General features: G+C 43.2%; 1 protein-coding gene across 1 annotated transcript in view; it reads left to right on the top strand.

Moving 5' to 3' along the window:
- BLTP3A (bridge-like lipid transfer protein family member 3A) overlaps positions 1-20,173 on the top strand; it is a gene marked incomplete at its 5' end in the record, with an annotated part of 34,983 nt that overhangs the window by 5,022 nt on the left and 9,788 nt on the right. The window contains 13 exons of the mRNA XM_082494648.1: positions 8,308-8,470; positions 10,063-10,101; positions 10,563-10,654; positions 10,848-11,037; positions 11,473-11,613; positions 12,226-12,396; positions 13,530-13,707; positions 14,757-14,843; positions 15,438-15,602; positions 16,108-16,250; positions 17,022-17,163; positions 17,659-17,852; positions 18,562-20,108. Of these exons, the coding sequence (XP_082350774.1) occupies positions 8,308-8,470; positions 10,063-10,101; positions 10,563-10,654; positions 10,848-11,037; positions 11,473-11,613; positions 12,226-12,396; positions 13,530-13,707; positions 14,757-14,843; positions 15,438-15,602; positions 16,108-16,250; positions 17,022-17,163; positions 17,659-17,852; positions 18,562-20,108 (3,252 nt within the window). The remainder of the gene's footprint in view (positions 1-8,307; positions 8,471-10,062; positions 10,102-10,562; positions 10,655-10,847; positions 11,038-11,472; positions 11,614-12,225; positions 12,397-13,529; positions 13,708-14,756; positions 14,844-15,437; positions 15,603-16,107; positions 16,251-17,021; positions 17,164-17,658; positions 17,853-18,561; positions 20,109-20,173) is intronic.

Here is a 20,173-nt window from a genome sequence, read left to right as displayed (position 1 = left end):
AGAACGTGTTGGAAACCCTCTGATTTAGAAACACCTACCGTCAGTATAATGTATGTGCGTACCACTTAACCAGTCAGGTTTTTCTGAGTTTCCTGACCTTAATTCTAAATTAACTGGAAGAAATTTAGAGAGTATGGCGGGTAGTGAGGAAAGCAAGGAAATTGCATCTGGGAATGGCCTGATGAAGCTACAGAATCATGGAGTGATTTGGGCAGAAGGGACCTCTGGAGAACCTTTGCTTCGGACAGAGTCTCTTTGCTAGAACTTTGCAATTTTGCCTTTAGCTGCTTTAATGTCCCCTTTCAGCGATCAGGGAAATTTCTGCTGCTGAAGACGATAACTTGCCTAAAATAGCTGTTGCAGCTATGGGAAGTACATGAAACCACAAAGCTGCTAGCAGTTAAAAATTGATGATAAAAAAACCCTCATTACTGTTCCATCTGCAAAGCATTCTGTTCTTGCTTTTCAGTGCATTCTGTTTGGCCAGGTAATAACTTTTTTGGTGCCCAAGTGCCACAAAGCACACAAGTTGAAATCCAAAGCATGAAGGCTTGAAAAACAAATCTGGTAGCCAAAGCCCAGAATAACCGTCTCCTGCAGCCAGCGCTTGGACAAACAGCAGCAGAGAACAGCAGAGGAGGGATGTGGTTGTGTTGTCACACCTGCAAGGGGCTTGCATGCATTTTGGCATGGCTGAAGAGGACTTGACTAACACGAGTGTGTTACACAGAGAAGGTAACCCAGGTGTGGATAACCTCCCTGAACTTTTAAGTTGCTCATCTTTATCTTCATGTGGCTGAGAGCAGCAGGACACATGTCTTGAAAAGGTGGGAGGGTTTGGGGACAGATGGGACATGCCCAACAGGCTGTGTTGGGTAGGGCATGCAGTTGGGTCTGGAGGGCGCTCAGCAGCATGGTGCTTTGTGTGGCTATGGGGAAGTCGCTTGATCATTTGGTGTCATGGTTTCCCCAGTGGTTAAGTAGCAATAATACTAAAGAGCCAGTTTGTACATTGCTCTGAAAATAGCCCTGGGAATACTAGCAAATAGAAGCAGGTTTGGGAACAGGGTGGAAACAGTTTGTAGTAAGAAACTCTGAGCCAATTTATGAGAAAGAAGCTTTGTTATGTGTCCTTCCCAGCAGTGGCTGCTATTTTGCAGGCTGTCAAGCAGAGCTCCCAAGGTATAAAGTATTGAAACACCTGTAATAAGTTTGTCTCTTAAGTTATTACATGCTGTGTCTAGCAAAGCATTTAAGGCTGAATGTAAACCTTTTAATGTTGTAAGTTGGAAATTTCTTATTTTCCTAGTACATTTTTGATTCTTACTTTTTAAAATTTTAATATTGAGGAATTCTTGATGGAAAGACTGAAGCCCAGGCTATTATGGAGTAAAGTAATAAAGGGCTACCACTTCTTTATTCAAGACAGGTGTGGGAGAAGACAGTGCACACGTAACAGGAGGTGGTATTTTCCTTTCGCAGAGAGTAATCTCTAAAATCAGAGTTGCTATGCAGCAGTTTACCAGAAGAACCAAATTGTCAGTTTTACGAAGTGTGTGTCAGCTGCTGGATGCAAGGTGTTTCCAACCACTTCCACCCGGCTCGAGAGAGAAGCGTGTGCCGTTTCTGGAATGCTAAATAGACTCTTGTTGCAGCAAAAATAAATTGCCCTTCAGTAGCTCAGGAGGAAAATGTGGCTGGATATGTCCTCACATCAGCTGCTGGGTTTTTCGGAGCCTTGTGCTGGCCACATGGAACCTCTCCGCACCACAGCTACCCTTCAGATGAAGTGATGGGTCAGGAAAAGGGGCTGTTAAACATGACTCTTCTCTGCTTGTTGTATTTCTCCCAGACTCCTTGAGCTCTTATCTCCTCTGCAGCTGCTCAGTTGTGTCTGAATTATGCAATAACCTGTTATTTTCTGCAGGTTGGAAACAAAAATGCAGATTGGATCACAGGGCAATTAATTTCTTAAAATCTGAGAAGTGGGGCTTCCAACTAGTTCATTTATTTATATGTTTCTTCCTAGTTTTCTTTCGTGTGTTATTTGCTTGAGGTTTAGTCTTGGGAAATTCCCTGGCAGCTGACGAGGGTTTGTGTTCCAGATTTCAGAGCGTGGGGCAGCTGGCATTTAAACTTTACTGAGCTTCCAGCTGATGAGCTAGAAATAGTAGAACAGTTCCTCAGTGAGGAGTTCAACCCCTGCCAAAAACACAGCCTCTTTTCCTTTCAGGTTAGTTTGTGTTGCTTTACAGGTCATCTAGTACCAAATTAGTTGACAGTTGGTGTCTTGGGTACAAGAAGTGCACCTACTCTGGAGCCTTTGCAGTTTTCCAGTATTTGGAGTGCTTAAAAGTCATTTCTCTTTGGGACAAGAAAGTGTCCTTAGGGGCCTAAGTAAGTGAGTGCAGACTTCAGGGAGGAGTGAGATGACATTCCTGCTTTGAGCAATAGTTTAGTCTTATTCCCGATCTGTTTGGAAATGTTGATCTTTCTTCTGCAAATTTGACTTTGCATTGAATTTCTACGTTTTTCTACCTTAGCCATGTTGTATTGCAATAGATAACTTGGAGCCAAGACAACTGATTACTCATAAAGATGTTTTGTGGCGCATGTTAAACCACATTTGGATTTGGGTGGTTGAGTGGCCCAGCCTTTTATTCAATGTAGTTGAAGCTTGGAAAAACAGAAAGCTGATAATTTAAAGCCACCAGTGGTATATGTATACTTAAATCCACCCTGATAAGGAGCCTACCAGTGTAGTGCTAAAGGCTGTTACCAGGTTACATTGTAACATCTACAGTTTGTTGTGTAACTTAAGTAGGGTGAAGTCATCAGGCTTATTGCATTGGGACCTCTTTGTCCACGAAGGAAAATATTATTCCCTAACAGTATATCTAGGGTACACCAGTACTGTATGCAGCGTAGAGCTGGAGTTATGGAGATGATTTTCAATAATAAGATGTGGTGCTTTCTATCTTCTAAACAATTGGTTAGTTTGGTATTGATCAGATACCATTAAATTCTAAATGGCTCTGTACTAAGTTGGTATGATATCAACTAGGCTGGTATTAGATACTGTCTAATCCTGTGCATAAATTAGTCTTGTCTTCTGCTAATTCAGTGTGTTTTTCTTCCTTGTCTGCAATTCTGAATCTCTCAATCTTGAGTAGTACTGTGTGTGCTCACCAGGCAGATTGCTCCACAGTTCTACCAAAAGCTTGAGTATGTGAAATGGCTTTTCTTCCTGAAAGGGTTTTTACTTCTTCTTCCTACATGTCTTCAAGGCAGCTATTTCTTCCCTTTTTGCAGAAGTTTTGATGACTTGACCAGTTTTATTTCCTCCAGAGTTATATTTCAGTTCATTCCCAGGCGCATATCTTGCAGTTAAAACTTCTGCTGCTGTCTTCCTTGAAAGTTTTCCTGTACTTGGAAGTCACTGACCTTTTCCTGTACTAGTCATGAACTGTCTTTTCCAAGTAAACATGTTCTTTGACTCCTGAGATAAGAAGGTTTAGTATGAGGGGAAACGTCCTATCACAGAGATTTTTGGATTGTGGAAGATCTTCCCAAGGAAGAGGGAAATCCTATTAAATGGCCTGTCCAAAACCTAACTGGACAAGGCTCTGAGAAAGACTTTGGGTAAGGAGCAAATCTGCATTGGCCAGAATATAGTTGGGTTTCCCTCCACCCCTAATTTCTGTGCTTCTGCCTTAGTTGCTTAGATTACATATTTGTCTTGCAAATTGAAGCAGAAAATCTTCAACTCTTCCCTTGCTGTTACCCTTAGGAAGGCATGAACCTTGTCTGCAGCAGCTTCCCTGGAGCCCTTAAAGTTGCTTGTCTGTTTTCAGCTTGCAGCTGACAAGTTATCCCCTTCCTGGCTTGTGTTTTGAGTATTTTTCCATCTGCTATCTGCAACTGTGGCTAGTATTGCAAGCTTCTGCCAATAGATGATGCTTCTCATTAAGTAAAATCAAGGTCACTGATGTACTGCTAATTAGTTCTCGCATATGATAACCATAGTAACAAAGATATTAATAGAAAGAAATGTGTTTAGCTGTAGGTAGTGATTACGTACAATAGACAATGATTACTGAATAACTGCAGAAGAAACTGAGGCAGAAAATCTAGTTTGAGTGTATGAAGCTACTGATGAGAGGGTTCTTGCACCATGTGGCAGCAAGGTAATGAGAGAGATGGATCTGAAAAGAAGTTTTATGATTTCAGACATCTTCTCCTGACATTATCTGTCTGTGTATTTGCTCGGTTGGAGACAGTGTGGCCAGACAGCTACAAATGTGAACATAAATTTATTATTTATGATTATAGCCTGGCTTCAGGCCAGAAATCAGATTTGGCCAGTCTCCCTCTTGCAATCAGTAAGTTTGTGGTCTCTGGATATACAAGATGATGAATCGGGCAGTCCTTCTTTTGGTAGTGACATCATTTTTTTAATATATATTCGATGTGATGTTTGAGCAAATAGACTGACAAACCTGTGCCTTCCCCATCTAAAACCTGACATGAGGCTTCAGAGCAAATCAAATCATGATCTCGGAAACCACCCAAGAAAGCTGAGGGTTTCTTAAAGAACATCATTCTTTTAGGCCAAATCCTGAGAAGACATGGAGGTTTAAATCATCTTGGTGTTGCTAGCATCTTAGCATGAGACATTCAGTCTGCTCTGAAATTAGGATAGCACTGTTAATGACTGTATCTGTCTGCTCCTTATGAATGTTGATTGAGAGCCCTAACACTTGTGTCATCTAAAGTGGCAAGAAACAGTAGGAAATGCACCATAGGGAAAACTTCTCTGCTAACCACTGAGCTAAGAAAGAGACTTGACCTAGTGGGACTTCCCTAGCTTATAGCTGTTAGAAGCTTCTAGCTTGTATTTCCCACTCTCGGCTGTGAATGCAGCAAGACCTTTTTAGTCACTTGAAGGCTTTCTGTGGGTGCTGGTGGCCCTGGTGGTCCATTTGGCTATGGTGCAGCAGACCAGCTTCTGGCTGGCAAACACGTTCAGAGATAAAATGTTGCTCATGGTATTGTTAGTGTGTATGCATAAATTCTCCTGTAAGTTTACACAGATGCAAAATGCCCTTGTGACTCTGCAGTGACAATTCTATAGAAGACAGAAAAAGGTTTTCTGTTTTTACTTTTGTCATGGTAATCCTGGCAAGCTCAAAAGGAGTGCTGTCCTTTGAGTTTACTGGCTTAGTGCTATGTGATGTCTGTTAGAGTTGAAAAAAAAAAAAAGTGCAAATACTCCACACTGTCAGTTTTCCTAATAGCTACCATTTTCATTCACTTTTCTCTAAGCCAGCAATCCATGCTGCCAAAAGTGTTACTGTTGATGAGTATGAATGGAGTGAGTCTGCCAACAAACGTCTAAAATTATCTGCTCTCACTGCTTTTTCCTTTCCCTGGCAGTGACCAAAGCAGTTTCTTTCAAGAAGTAATGAAGATTTGGCATCTATGAACTCCTGAGTTCACAGGCACACTTCATCTGTTTTACTCTTGTAAGCCCCATCTTACGTGCATTACATGTGTCAAAATGTCTTGAATTTGAAGATTATTCCATTTGAAGAACTCTGATTCCTTTACAGGGGGAGAAACTGAGAGCAGGGGGACTTGGTAATGGGCACATCCTTCAGGAATTTTGACCCTGTGGTTTAAAAGAGAGAATTTATTTCAGTTTTAGACTTTTTATTTACAAAACTTGCAGCTTCTGTTGTCCCATCATTGGTGGGGTCTGTAACCTCTCCTTCAGGTGTGGAATGGCACATTTGAGTGCATCGAGAATGCCTCATGGAAAGGAGTCTTCAATAGAGCCTGGTAGCACTGGTGGTGTTCTTACCTGTTCAGCAGGATCACTGCAGCCTTTCCCTGCAGATGATTACAAATAGTTATTTGGTTTTAGCTATATCATGTTTCATACTGCTCTCCACCAGTGTCTTGTTTCACAGCTTTACCGTCCTTTTATTATGTTGCAGTTTTTTTGATGCACATACACACTAAATAAAAGTAATGCCCTGGTTTAGATGTGTCCTTATGTTTTTCTTCTGCATTACCAGCTGAAAGCAGCTTGCCTATCTAAGCATGCTTAGCCCAGGATGAGGATTTGAAAAGCCTGTGGTTTGATCCTTGCCTTCCTTACGAGTGTGAGAAAGCTGCTCTGTGCCTCAGCCTCTCCCCACCTGTAAGCTGATCACTGCCCACAGCAGTGTGTGAGCTTAACACTGCCAAGTGTTCTTTATTACCTACCTGTTCAGGTTGTGTTTGTTTTATTGTTAGTATCCAATTCTGAGTGGACATGATTACAACAGCTTTCAGCCGAGCTGGATCTCTAATGCAAGTCAAGGATGCTCATGTATTGCCTCTGGAGGTATTTGGTCTAATTTTCAGCAGTGTCTGAGATTGTGGGTGCTCACAACAGGACTCCAAGTGCAAATCTTACAGATAGATACTCAGCGTATCCCTGCATCTCCCCGCCAGCGGAGCAGCTGCTGTAGCTCACTCTGGAATATGTTATTTCTTTGTACAGATGCTGAGAGGCAGTGTTGAACTTGGCCGCCTTCCTGGGTGTGTTTAAACAAGAGGGCCTCCGGTTAAAGGGAGTAGCAAGTTTAAAGTGAACGTGTCAGCCTGAGATGCTGACAGGTGTGTTGTAAACTTGGCCTTTAATCAGCTGTCAGTGTGTACCTTCGGCTTAGGGTAGGGAGGTGACAGCATGACGCAGTAAATGCCTGACTCGGGCTTCTGTGGTGGCAGAAGACTACAGTGGCAGGGATCAAGGTAAAAAGCAGTAGTAGGCGAACTCACAGCTGTTTGTGTCACCCTCCTCTTTCAGGATTTGCTGCATCAGTAACGTAGGGTTGACATCAGTGGCTCTTTGCCATCCATCAGACTTTCTCCTAACGAAACGTTTGCTTTGGAAAGGCACTTTTGCCCCAAGAAGCCCTGGGCTGACTGACCAGCAGCTGCTATGGCGTCTCAGCCAGTTTTGTACTACACCTTGTGCTCCTGTGGTGGCCAATTCAGCTGCCATTCTGGCAGTGTAGCTCTGGTTCCTCCTCCTCTCCCCTCTTTTAGCAATGACTTTGTTCAAGATGCCCTTTGTGCCTTTTACAGAGAAGTAGCCCACACTGCTGGTGCAGGAGAGGGGAGAGAATGGCAGCGTGTGACTAACTGTGAGCCTAATCCTGCTTACGCTGACAATAGGGTCTTTCTTTCTCTTCCACTTTCTGGACCACTGTGCAGAATTAGAATTAGCATTAGCATGGAGGAATGTGTGGAATACCCACTACTGAAGCTGGGGCTTAAGTTGTTTGGCAGGAAGTCTTCAGCTTTGAATCCTGTGACTGCAGAGTGTCCTGGTGTGAGCTGCCTTGCTCCCTTGGTGGTGGCCTCTTCTGCACAGAAGGGTTGCTCGATGGAGATGGCTGTCCCGGTGAGGTATTGCTGACACTCAAACAGGCTCTGTGGTCTAGTGCCCTCTAAACTGGCCCTTCTGGTTCCTTAGGGGCCACGGTGGTTTAAATGAACTCAGAGGTCTTCAGATTTGCCCCAGAATACACCGCTCTTGAGCGGTCCCGCTGAAATCGTTTCATCCATTGTGTTTAAATCTCAGATACGTGAAGGATCTGAAGATACTAGACTGCATACAAGGGAGGTGGAAACAACAGAAGTATTTGGGAGGAGGAATTGCAACCAGAGAGAGCAGCAGCAGCTGGTTACCAAAAGGAGAGGAGGACAGGACCTTGGCCTGGTCACTGGGGAGGGGAGTTAGGTTGCATGCTTGGACCTGCTGACCAAAGAGCAGGCTGGGTTGTGAGACTGGTGTTTAAAGAGAAAGCTGTAAAAGTGATTTATTAATGATCTTTTACTTTCCTGTGTCAAAAACTTCAAAAAGAATCTTGATAATTAAACTTTTCACCACTGATACAGCACTTCTGGGGTGAGTAAAATTGCTGACCTGCTTTTCTTTTATTTGTTTTTGTCCTAGGGCAATTTTGCTGGTTTCCAGGTTCCCAATGCTTTAGAAGGACTTTTCAGTTTCTCAAATTTGATTTAAAACAAACAAACAAATAAACCCCAAACAAACAAAGGAGTCCTTCAAATGTCAAAGTGTAAAGATATTTTTTTCTGGAGCAACCAACATGCCCTGGGTTTAAAAATGTCAGAAAGGATTTAACAAAACAGCACACAGATTTTTATACTTAAAATAGCTCTCTTAAAGGCTCCTCTAGCCTCAGCTTTGCTGGGGGTTGTTTTTAGAGTCTCCTCTTTCTTCTCTTGTAGGTTTACCAAGAATCTCTCTCCAGACAAAATCAACCTGAGCACTCTGAAAGGGCAGGGGCAGCTCACCAACCTGGAGCTGGATGAAGAGGTGCTGCAGAATGTGCTGGAGCTGCCCACCTGGCTTGCCATCACTCGGGTCTACTGTAACAAGGCATCTATCAGGGTGAGCAGAGGAGGCTGCACTTGTGTCCCCAGAGGCAGATGAGGCCTGCCATTGGCAACTTCTGTTTGTCACTTAGGAGTTTCTGATGAAGAATCATGATGTGATTTGATCCACACATCTCAAACCCTATGCTTCAGGTGTGAGGTTTGCTAACTGAATGCTATGAGATAGCCTTTGGTGCAACCTGCTGTGGCTGGCTTTGCCAAGCACTCTGCCCCTGATGGTGGCCAGCAGCAGATGGTAGAAGATGCTGAGAGAGCACAGAAAAAGTGTGCTGTGGTCCTTCCTCACCTTCAGGTGACTTGTTAAGCCAGCAGTGAGGTCTTTGTAGTTAATTGCCACTGGTGAATTTCCAGGAATTTGACCCACTTGCTCATTTAATACCCAGACCGTGCTGTGGCAAAGAATCTCAGAGTTTAACTGCATCTGCTTTTGCTTGTATCAACCCTGCGTATACTAGTTTTCATTGATAACCTCCTCACACTGTTATTGGAAGAAATAGAGAATAATCATTCCCTTTTCATCACCTCCGTGACACTTTGACTCTGTTTGGTCGTTCCCTGCTATTTTGATAGTGGAGGAGTTTCCTGTGTCTTCCTTCATCCATGCTGACTTATTTTTTTTTGATGCTAAAGAAATTACACAGACCTCCAACAGGAATAGGAAGCAGAGAGAAATGGAGTGCAGTTCTCTGAAAGCCTAATTATGCTGTAGGGTATTGTAAAAATAAATTGAACTGAAGTCTTAATTGTTGAAAATGCAGTTTGTAAGAAATGCTTGAATAGCACATGTGAAAAGCTGCACGCTCTGCGCTCAGTCAGCCTTTGTGCCCACAGTTATCCATTTACATGCATAATCACTCAAATTGTGCAAGCACTTCCAGTTGCACTTTTACACACTGATCTCCTCTTACAAATTCTTTCTCATCGAGCAAAAAAATGAGTTCTCTTTTTTTCAGCTGATACGAAATGCCAGATCATTTAATCTCAGTTGGTACTAACCATAGTTGCATTACGTGAATGCAAAAGTTTTTAGTATATCAAAGAGACTTGCTATAAAAGAAATATGGCTCTACTCTGCCAAGTGACAATAAAAATGAGCCTGTCTTGCTCATCTGATCTGGTCTGTTTTTAGAGTCAGATCTGCTTAATTTAGTAACAAACATTTGTTCTCCCTCCTACTAGAACTGCAGAATAAGTGTTGCTGTAAGAAAATAAAATGAATCTTTTTGGTTTGTGCACAGTTGTCAAAAGAGTTACCTGACTTCCAGTAATAGCAGCAATTAATTGTAAACTCTTTAAGGACAAGTATGTTCTTCATAAAGGAATATGAAAAATCAGAATGTGATCTGCAGAGTATCTGTTGCTCATGATGATATATGAGATCCAAAAGCTAAGCTGGATTTATACGTCTGGTGGCTGGAATGTCTTTTCACTTGTCTATGTGAGCCTGTTTGACCTGGATTTGGTGAGACATGATGGATTGTCACTGTGGTCATTTCTCAGAGAACTTTGGGCTCGAATAGTTCCCTGCAATTTCCAAAACTTTCCAATGCAAAGATAACACTTGTAACCTCAACTTTATTGTTTCAGATCCAGTGGACAAAGTTGAAAACACACCCAATCTGCCTGGTAATGTTTCCTCTCTTGTTCATTGTTTTTATTCCTTTACTTCAGAAAAATTCTGCGATGGGAAACTTTGAAGTGCATATTCAAACTTTCATTTGACCTAAATCCTCTAGGCCCTTAGCACATAGGGGAAGGGGAGTTCTGAGAATAGTCCTGTTTCGTGATGAGTGACCTCCCACGAGACCCACATTTCACTGCAGGATGGAGCTGGGCTGGGCTCTCAGTGAAGTCTAGGGCAACCTTGTGCCTGGTTTTTGTTGTTTGTTTTCCACCAACTTCTGGGGATTCAGATTACCCAATGATCCTGGCACTGATGGTGTGAGAGCTTTAACATGTGAGACTCTTGGAGAGGCACAAGACACCAGAGCTTGTTTATGCCTGCCCTAGAGTCTCGGACCTAAGGCAGGAAGGCTGAGCTTGAGTCTTGGTCTTGCATTTATCATTCCCATGTTCTGTCTTTACAGTACCTGGATAAAGTGGAGGTAGAGATGCGAACATGCGAAGAGCCTCGGCCTCCCAATGGACAGTCTCCCATTGCTCTTGCTGCAGGTCAAAGGTCAGACCCTGAGCCCTGTGGTTTCTTTCTGACGTGCCATTGTTCTTGATGGTTAACCACTGGCCTCTCCACATTCAGGTTTAAGTGGCTCTAATATTGCTTATAAACCTTGGAGTCTCTCTGTATGTATCCTTACCTCTACCAGGCCTTTTATCGTAGCAGGTGGTGACTTTGAGAGATCTTCTCTTTGCAGTGAATATGGCTTTGCTGAAAAGGTCGTGGAGGGGATGTTTATTGTTGTCAATTCCATCACCATCAAGATTCACTCCAAGGCCTTTCATGCTTCTTTTGAGCTATGGCAGCTCCAAGGCTACAGTGTCAACCCAAACTGGCAACAGAGTGACTTGCGACTCACCCGCATTACTGATCCACAGAGAGGAGAGGTAAAGAGTCATCTTATGTTGCCTGTCATAACATGCACAGAAGAACGGCACTCGTGCTACCCCAGTCCTCTGGGGTAATCAGGCTGTTGTCTGAATTCTCATACAATGACGGCAGGGAGCTTTGGTGAGCTTGCGTATTGTTTGCTGGAACAGGGTGGCTGAGGGCTGACTTGTGTTCAGGGCTTTCTCTGAGCTCTTCTGATCTGAGAGAATGAAACTGGAGAAGCTCAGAATGCCTTTGTGATTTGTCTCGTTTTAAACTCAGTGTCAGAAAGAGGGTTGGATGTTACTTGGGACATGATTTTGGTTTTGTACTGGGATCACAGAAGAAAAATGCGTCAAGTTATTTTCTGTGGCCTTGTTTCATTCCTCGTCTTCTGATCCTCGAAGTTGTTGAAAATCTCAGCATTTTCCTATTTTTTTCCTTCTGGGTAGGTTTTGACATTCAAAGAGCTCACCTGGCAGACACTTCGGATAGAAGCAGATGCCACTGACAATGGCGATCAGGATCCTGTTACTACTCCTCTCAGACTCATTACCAACCAGGGGAGGATCCAGATCTCTCTCAAGAGAAGGGTGAGGGTTTCCTCCATGCTTTGCAGGATACAGTCTCCCTGCCTGGTGCAGTGATGATGCATATTTCCTCCCACGTTCCTCAGCAACCGTTCTTTTCCTTCACAAATGTTGAGCCCAAGCTGCTATATCGCTCTGTGTTTTCTGTTGGAGACAGCTGTGTTCTTACCAAATGTCAAAGCAGTTTATTTCCCAGGGGAGGATAACATGTATGGAGCAAGTTTTTTAAATCAATTCGAACATCCCAAGGAGAGCTGTCATCTCTTTACTGGGAGATTAAGGCCTGGTAGCCTTATTTTTTGCTGTCATTGGATATGTGATGATAACAAAAAAAAAAAAATCAAACCATCTGGGTTTTTTCTTTTTCTTTTTTTTTTTTTAAAAAAAAAAAACAAAAACAACAGTGGGCCATTTTCCTCCTAAAGAGGAGGAAGCTTTGACTGCTTTCCTTCTCAGAGGGGAGGTACTGTGGACATCCACCAGAGAAGTTAACTTATCTCTCAGATGAGTTTCAGAGCAGCATCCCTTGTTTCTGCTACAGCTTCTATGTATTATGAAGAATGTATGTATATGGTTGCAATTCTTGAAGTCCATGACTCCTCCTTGCTGTTTCAGACCAAAGATTGCAATGTGATGGCATCTAAACTGATGTTTCTCCTTGATGATCTACTCTGGGTGCTGACAGACTCTCAGCTGAAAGCGATGATGAAATATGCAGAGTCTCTGAGTGAAGCCATGGAGAAGTCTGCCCAGCAGAGGAAGAGCTTAGTACCAGAGTCTGTACAGGTGAGTGAGTCATGATTTGGATGTTGCTCTGCCAGGAAAAAGGATAAGACAAGGTGAAAGAGTCTGTTTCTGTTTGTGTGGCATCTGGTCCTTCTCATAGAACATCTCCCTGATGGGAACCGGTAGGCTTACCTGGCATCAGGTCAGCATTGCATGGACTGTGGGCTTTTATTGGGTAATGAAGTGACCAAAGGAGTTGGGTTCATTGCCAATAAGCATTAGAGAATGTTCATACATAGTCATTCTGTCTAGATTCTGTCTGATGGGAGTGGGGGTGAAGTAGTGTTAAGTTGCATGGCTTTCTAGTTTTGCCTGGCACATGGAAAGTTGCAAAGGGTCCCATGAGGATTTGATTTGGTAACAAGCAATAAACATGTTCTAGAAATAATCTTTTCTGCCTCTGAATGACAATATGCATAGGCCTGGGAGAAGGGACTCTGGTATAATAAATTATGACATAAGACCATAGTGAGCAGCGATGCTCAGGGGAAAACATTTGCATTCAATTTCACTGTTGTTGTTTGGGTTTCTTTTTTTCTTACTAATACTCTGGAGAGAGCTCTTGAATTTTGCAGTTGTTCTTTGGTTCGCATATAGCCTAGCAGTCTATGAGAACCTTAAAACAGCTGCTTCTGCCAGTAACCTTGAACTTCCCTTACCACTTTCTTTGTTTTCAAAATGCTGCGCTGAGTAATTGTTTGAAGAATGTCACAGAATAAATACATAGGGCAGAGGACAAAAGATGTTTTCACAGGCAAGGTTGAGCAAAGAGGAATATCGCTGCCGGTGGTGGAAGCTCTGGGGAAGGAGAGCTGTGCACGTAGTGCAGTGAGATTACCTAGAAGGGGGGATCAGGAATACTTAGCCCTTTTTGTCCAGGAGTCTTAAACTGTATTTTGAGATAAGTGAACGGTAGCTTGATGTAGAGGAGGCAGAACCACAGAGAAAGAGTTTTGCTCATGAGAAAATAGAAAAGGATCCATATTTCTGAACTCCCAATTCAATTTCTACAGATTGATGCCTTGCAGTCTGGAAGATTGCATGAGTAGTTTTTAATTCCATTATAGCCTCTCTCCGTTTTTTTTTTTTTATTATTTCTTTTAGTTCTTACCAAGCTTGTCTCTCTCTCATAGATCACACCACCTCCTCCAAGTACCCAACAGTCCTGGTCTCAGCCGTTCGGAGTCAGCCCGAATGCAAGTAGCATTGGTCAATACTTTGAGAAGCATGACATGAAAGAGTCATCATACCACCTCCTCATTTCACGCTTGGATCTGCATATCTGTGATGACAGCCACACTCGAGAGTCAGGTAACTGAGAGCAGTATCAGGAGGACACTGCAAGAGGAAAACATTAATCCAGTCATCAATTTTCTGTCTTGAAGGAGGATTTTCTTCTTGAAAACAAGCATCTTTCACATTATTGTTTCCCAATGAGGCAATAGGCAGTTGTTCAGGCTGATGGAGAGATCAGTTCTGTATGTCTGAACTAAATATTGGAAAATCTTTCTTGGCACCATGGGACAAATAGGGAAGTCCATCAGTGGATGTGGTTGCCCATGACCTAGTTGAAGTGATAGAGGATATGGTCTAGCAACAATCTGGTATTGAGCAATGGGAATAAACTGTGATCGTTCCACTTGGTGAGAAAATGTTTGTTTTGACAGTGTTCAGGTCGTTCACAGTAGCATAGCTATATGGATTCTTTGCCACCTTTGACAGACCATTCCCCTGCCTCCCATGTTCTTTTCAAGCAAGGCTTTGCTAACTAATGTCTGTTTTACGCCTAGCTCCCCCCTACTGAGATATACTTCTAAGTACTTTTTTTCTCTTTTGTGGCAAATGTACCCCCCTCTCTCTCTCTGCACAGCCATCTCTGATCCAAGTTGTACTGTTAGTTTTCACACATCTTCCCTTTAAAAAAGAAAAAAAAATTCTCCTACCCACATCCATCGCTGTTCCAGATATTTTTGAATTAGTCTGTGTATCGCTGTCTCCTGAGCTGCTGTTATCAACATCTTAGCTCAGTTTTGTTGCCTTTATTTCACTGGCCCTACCAGCAAGTGTTGGAAACACAAGTGCTGGCTATTATAGTGGGCCTGGGAAGCAATGGGATCTTGCATCTTGGTATTTGAGATTCTAGGTCTGGTTCTTACATTATAAACTGTTGGCCTATTACATTCAGTTTTCCTTGCCTAGGACAAGATCTTGATACAGCTTTCTAAAAGATGATACCCTAATACTAGCCACAATGACAATCAACCAGTGGTGGCAATCAAAGCAATGTTGTTCTGAATTCTCCTGGACCAGGACTTGGGTTAAAGAGCTGATCATGGTTTTCTTTGTTCTGCTTTCCACAGGTACTTTGAAGCATGGGATGCTGGGAGGTGCCATGCAGCTGACCTTCAGAAGGATGGCTTTTGACTATTATCCTTTCCACAGGGCAGGTAGGGGAACGTGTGACCTCCCAACTTGAGGAGGGGGGGGATAAAAAAGGATTTGAAGAACAGTGATGCGATATGATTTCAGCCAGGACTGGAAGAAAGGCTACAGAAAGGACTTGGGACTTAAATCTTCATGGGCAGGGTTAATCTAATTTATCTGTTGGTCGGCTGGCAGAACAGAGGACAAAGAGAGAAATAAGTTGCTGTCTGTTGTAAAGACATAAACTTGACACTTTGGATTCCTTTTCGGTTGCTTAAGCTCTGAATCTGGTTCTTACATGTGCCTAATCAATTTGGAAGGCTTATAGGATGTATCCCAGGAGAAAATCTGTTTGTGATTCACTGAAGAATCAAGGAAAAGTGACCTTGGCATTCTTCACAACACTTGAATTTGGAACACTTGCTGGTAGGACCAGCTCTGTTGTATGAAAGCCTGTGCTTGTTTGACGAGCTCTTAGTATGCTGCATATTACATATTCCAGATGTGGTATCAATAAAGAGGAATGCTGTACAGATTTGCATACATTGAGGGACACAGGAGGGTTACGTGGATTCAGGAACCTCATTTTTAAATCCAGGATGTTTGCTTTCATGCAGGAGATGCCTGCAAGCATTGGGTGCGGTACAGTGAAGCAATGGAAACACGGGGACAGTGGGCAAAGAAGTTGGTCAGTGAATTTCAAAGCAAGATTGAGAAGCTTTATGAACAAACAGACCCTGCCTTTGCCAGGACTCCACTTTCCCCCTTCAAAAAGAAACCAGGTAATGGTATTTGATAAAACTCCTAGTAAAGCAGGAGATGGTAACAATTTTGTTCCATCCAGCAATATCTCTAGTTACCTCCCCACAGCTTAGCAGGCTGATTTGTTGGTGCAGAAATCCATACCACACTAAAAATCGTAAATATAATGGTGAAGGAAAGTGGCTGTCATATGGGTGTAACACTGCAGCAAGAACAAACAGACTATAGTCATCACTTTTTCCTAGCTTATTTATTGAATTTCTCTGTAAGTGAGTATATAAGGAGTAAATTAAATACTTGAAGTCTGGCTGAAGAATGCGTTCTCTTGCTACAGACCATACTTATCTTTCAGTGTTCTTCCTTCAAAAGTCCTAATTTTTTTTCCTGCCTAGCTGTGCCCATCTGTTTCTAATTTTGGGGCTGTTAATTCTGCTCTGTAAGCACATGTATGTTGGTATTCATAGTGCAGTTCGCTGAAAAGGAGGTGAATAAAACCCTGCTGGTTCTGCCGGTTCATCCCCACAGATACTTCATTGAGTCCTCAGAAGAGTCCCTTAGAGAAAGGCCGTGTACCTCCCACAAGTTTGCCACGACTCCGGCACCCTCCCTGGAACCGGCTTCGATCCAGCTGTGTGGTAGTTCGAGTAGATGACTTGGATGTTCACCAGGTAGGGATTTGAGCAGTGTCTGGAGATGTTCATGTAATTTTAAAAAAGGAAATGTAATCTGATATGATTCAAATAAATCGTGCAAATCCTATGTCATCCAAGACAATTGAAACTCAGTCCAGAGAACCCAAATGCCGTAATTATGATGCATGTAAAACTTCTAAATCAAGTATGAACTGCTGATAATTTTCATGTTCAGAGGAAATTGCTCATATAACGGCAGAGTTTCTTTACTCTGTGTCTGTTCACATCTGAACTTGCTTCAAGCATTAGGCAGGCCCAGAGTAAAAGATTTCATGCATTTGATAAGTTAGTGAGGATAAGGATTTTTGACAGAGGAGGAATAAGTCTTGCCTTGTGCTTTCTGAGTCAGGACAGAAAGCATCCCTAGACTGGATAAGGCTCTACGTCCATATACCCTGTAACTGTTGCAAGAGCATAATCGGTATCAAATACTGTAATGAACTTGCCACCATGCTGTTAATCTTGAAGAAAGCTATAACAGATTTCATTTCTGTTTATTTGTGTCACCTAATTCTGATTGTCGTGGCTCTTACTAGCAGTGACAGGAGACACAAAGAACTAAACTCCCTCAAAGGAGAGGAGTTGGCAATATTAGCAGGTAGGAAAAAGATCTATTTTTACTTGAAAGCAGAGTATGTTTGATGTGTAAATGAGATGGATTGAATACGAGAGACTGCAGGGTTACTAGGACACTTTTTGTTTTGCCAAATTTTAATTCTGCACAACTGCTTACCATTGTGTTTTCAGGTTTCTACAGCTGGTCAACAAAGTAAGAAACCCTCCACCTTGCTTTCATGTAGTAGAAAATTCTTCAAGCTTCCTGATCAGGTCTCTGCAATCCATATTGAATTCACAGAGTATTACTTCCCAGACAATCAGGACTTTCCAGGTAATACACCAAGGTTAGCACCTCCTTTCATAAGTTTCTTAAAGAATCAGTCAGCTCTTAATTCTTTAGGTGTGTTAACCTGCTACATATCCTTTGGGTGTCCGTTTTTGTGTAGTTTTCTGTTTGCCTTTCTAATATTTTTTTTTTTTTCCCCGTGGGAAAGTGGGATAGAGTTTGCCTGGTGCAAAATGTGGAGGCAAAGTTGTGCTTGTAAAATAACATATTCAGGAGTGCATTGAAGGTAGCTGCTGTGTCTGCCCAACTCTTGGGGTTTTGCCTTGTCTATTGGCACTGGAGTTGGACTGTAGGGTGCTTTGAGTGCTCTGCAGATGGCTTGATGTGTGACCTGGAACATCTTTCCCTTTCATCAAGAGATCTGTCTTCCAGTGGGCGTTGAAGCCCTCTGCGTTGGTGTTGTCAGTGCAACTGAGCTGCAGACCACTTGAAGTGCTTTTTCTGCTATTATTAATCTGTCTTGATTCTGTTTCATTCTAGTTCCGTGCCCCAACCTGTACGTACAGCTGAATGGACTGATGCTTACCCTGGATACAGCAAGCGTGCTATGGATAAACCTCTTCTGCCTGGATCTTTATCGCAGCTTGGAACAGTTCAAAGCCATCTATAAGCTGGAGGACTCGGGCAAGCATGATGAGCATTTTGATGTTCGACTGGATGGCTTCCGGCTGAAGGTACCATTTATTTCCTTCCTTTCCCAGTCTTCAGTGTTCTCTCCCTCCCTGTCATCGAAGGAGCTGGAGTCCAGAGTGGGAAAAGAAAACCCCTGCCTTTCTCTACCTTTCTTCTGTCTACCGCTTGTGTCAGTTTTGTTTTGATCTATGGGCAGTAAAACAGGTGCTTGAGTTCTAGTCCAGAATAGGCAGGCAAGACAGTATTTATGAAAACAGTTTTTCAAGGAGAAATTGATGGTTCGAATAGCCAAAAGTTGTTTTCTGGCCTTTGGAAACCCCTTTGACTTTCATACCGTTGCCAATGAGCCTACGTCTGTTGCATTGGTGTTTGTCATGGGCTGCCCTTGTTAGCAGTTTTGTGAGGAGGCTTAAAGGCCTAAAAGTATAGTAAGTCCTTGCAGAGAAAGACCAAAGCGAGTGTTGTAAGTTGAGCTGCTACATAAGCCATGGATGGTAAAAGAACCTAAAATAAAACTCAGTTGAAATTCCCTCATGTCTGTTTCCTTTTCCCTGATTTGTAAATTTAATCTCATTTTTCAGATAGGGATAAATTGAGAGTCTCATCCAGCTTTTGGGATTCCAGTAGAGACCAAGACTTCTCCATTGTTTATATATGCCACAGCTGATGATCTGTGTAAATGGCCAGGATAAGCCTCTGTTAATTTCCCTTCTCACTGCTTTAGTTGTAATGTCTTTCTCCTTCATGTAGCTTAACATCCCCGTGGAGAAGAAAGTCACTGACCATCAAGATCGTCCACAGACACTCTGCATTTGTACGTCACAGATGACTGCCACCAACACCCGCCATGCTCCCTTCTGCAGCTGTCAGGACCTCCAGAATCTCTTCCGTAAATTTGCCAGTTCAGAATTCTTCCACTCCAGCTACACTAAGTTCCCGAGGTCTCAGGACAATTTCAGCCTCCTCCACACCCTTTTCTTGCGCCATGCATATGAGGTAGATGATAGGCCTCAAAAGCATCCAGGCTTTCCCCAGCTACTACAAAAAACCTCTGCCTCTGAGGATCTGTGGTCTGTGAATTTCACTGAGCTTTCCTTGGACTTCGAGGGGGCTGAAAGCTCAAAGGGCAGAGCCCTTAGCTTTATTGATCCTTTTCCCCTTTCCATGTGGGCCTGCCTTCCCAAGAAATGGGGGCAAGCTCAGATATCTAAACGACAAGAATTGGCTGCCTCTGAGTTGAAAATCAAGCCTTCTGCCAGCTTTAGCAATCACCCCAAGAATGAGAACCTTTCCGGAGAACATGGGGTTTGTCAAAGATCAAAGACTGACCAGGATCTGAAGAACATCTACAAGGTCCCAGAGACAATGGATGTCTTGGGAGAATCTGACACTGAAATTGATGATGGAGTAGATGAGAAGGAGCTGGAAGCCTCTGCAGATATCCACGTGCTCGTTTCCTCATCTGTTCATGTCAAAGTTCGGCTCAACCACTACCAATACTTGGTGCTGCTCAGGATGAAAGAAGTTCTGCAAACACTACAGGAGCAGTTGGCCCAAGATACCCAAGAAATGACTGGGTCTCCTTTAGATCCCATGTCTGCTTGTGTAGGAGTTATGTTCCATAGTGCCGAAGTGGCCCTACTCATGAACCCTGCAGCAGGGGTCTTGGAACCCAGGTCCCTTGACTCGGACACAACAAGCCTGATTGAGTCTGAGCTCTCGCCTTCAGACAGTAAGGAGGGACTGGTGGCTGAAGAGAAGGAGCTGAAATCAGAGACAAGTTCAGAGAAGGGAGTATGCAATACCTCAGAGGTCCCAGAGGACAGTGGCACTGAAAATACAGGTACCAGTGTAAGCAGTGTACCGCTGGAGAGACTCCCAAGATCTGCAAGTGATGGAGCTCTGAGTACAGCTCCACATAGTAAAAGCGTAGAGGAGAAAGTTTTGATAGAGGAAGCACATGAAGCTGTGGAAGCCCTGGTTGCAGAAAGACCAGCAGAGGCTAGCAGCCATCCTCAGAGCCCTCCTGCTCTCCCTTCTAGCCCAACCTCAGACACGCAGCCCTTGGGGAGTGGAAACATCACTCTCAATGGCCAGGCAGAACTCATCCCTTTGAAGAGCATAGAGGTGGAGTTGTCTAGTGCGCTGCATATTACAAAGGATGCCACCAAGGAAGCTCTGCACGTGACTATGGACTTCACCAAAGAAGCCATGTCTATAACAAAAGACGCTCTGAGCCTGAGCCGAGAGAAGATGACATCCACCATGCAGAAAATGCTCTCTCTTCCCCCAGCCAAGTGAGTGAGCCATCTTCCTGTGATTCACAATAGCAGCAGCAAGGTGGCTGGGAAGGGGGGGGAAA

This window comes from Vanellus vanellus (genome assembly GCF_965231255.1).
Source record: "Vanellus vanellus genome assembly, chromosome: 23".
Lineage (NCBI taxonomy): Eukaryota > Metazoa > Chordata > Aves > Charadriiformes > Charadriidae > Vanellus > Vanellus vanellus.
This window is presented reverse-complemented; position numbering and strand designations above follow the sequence as displayed.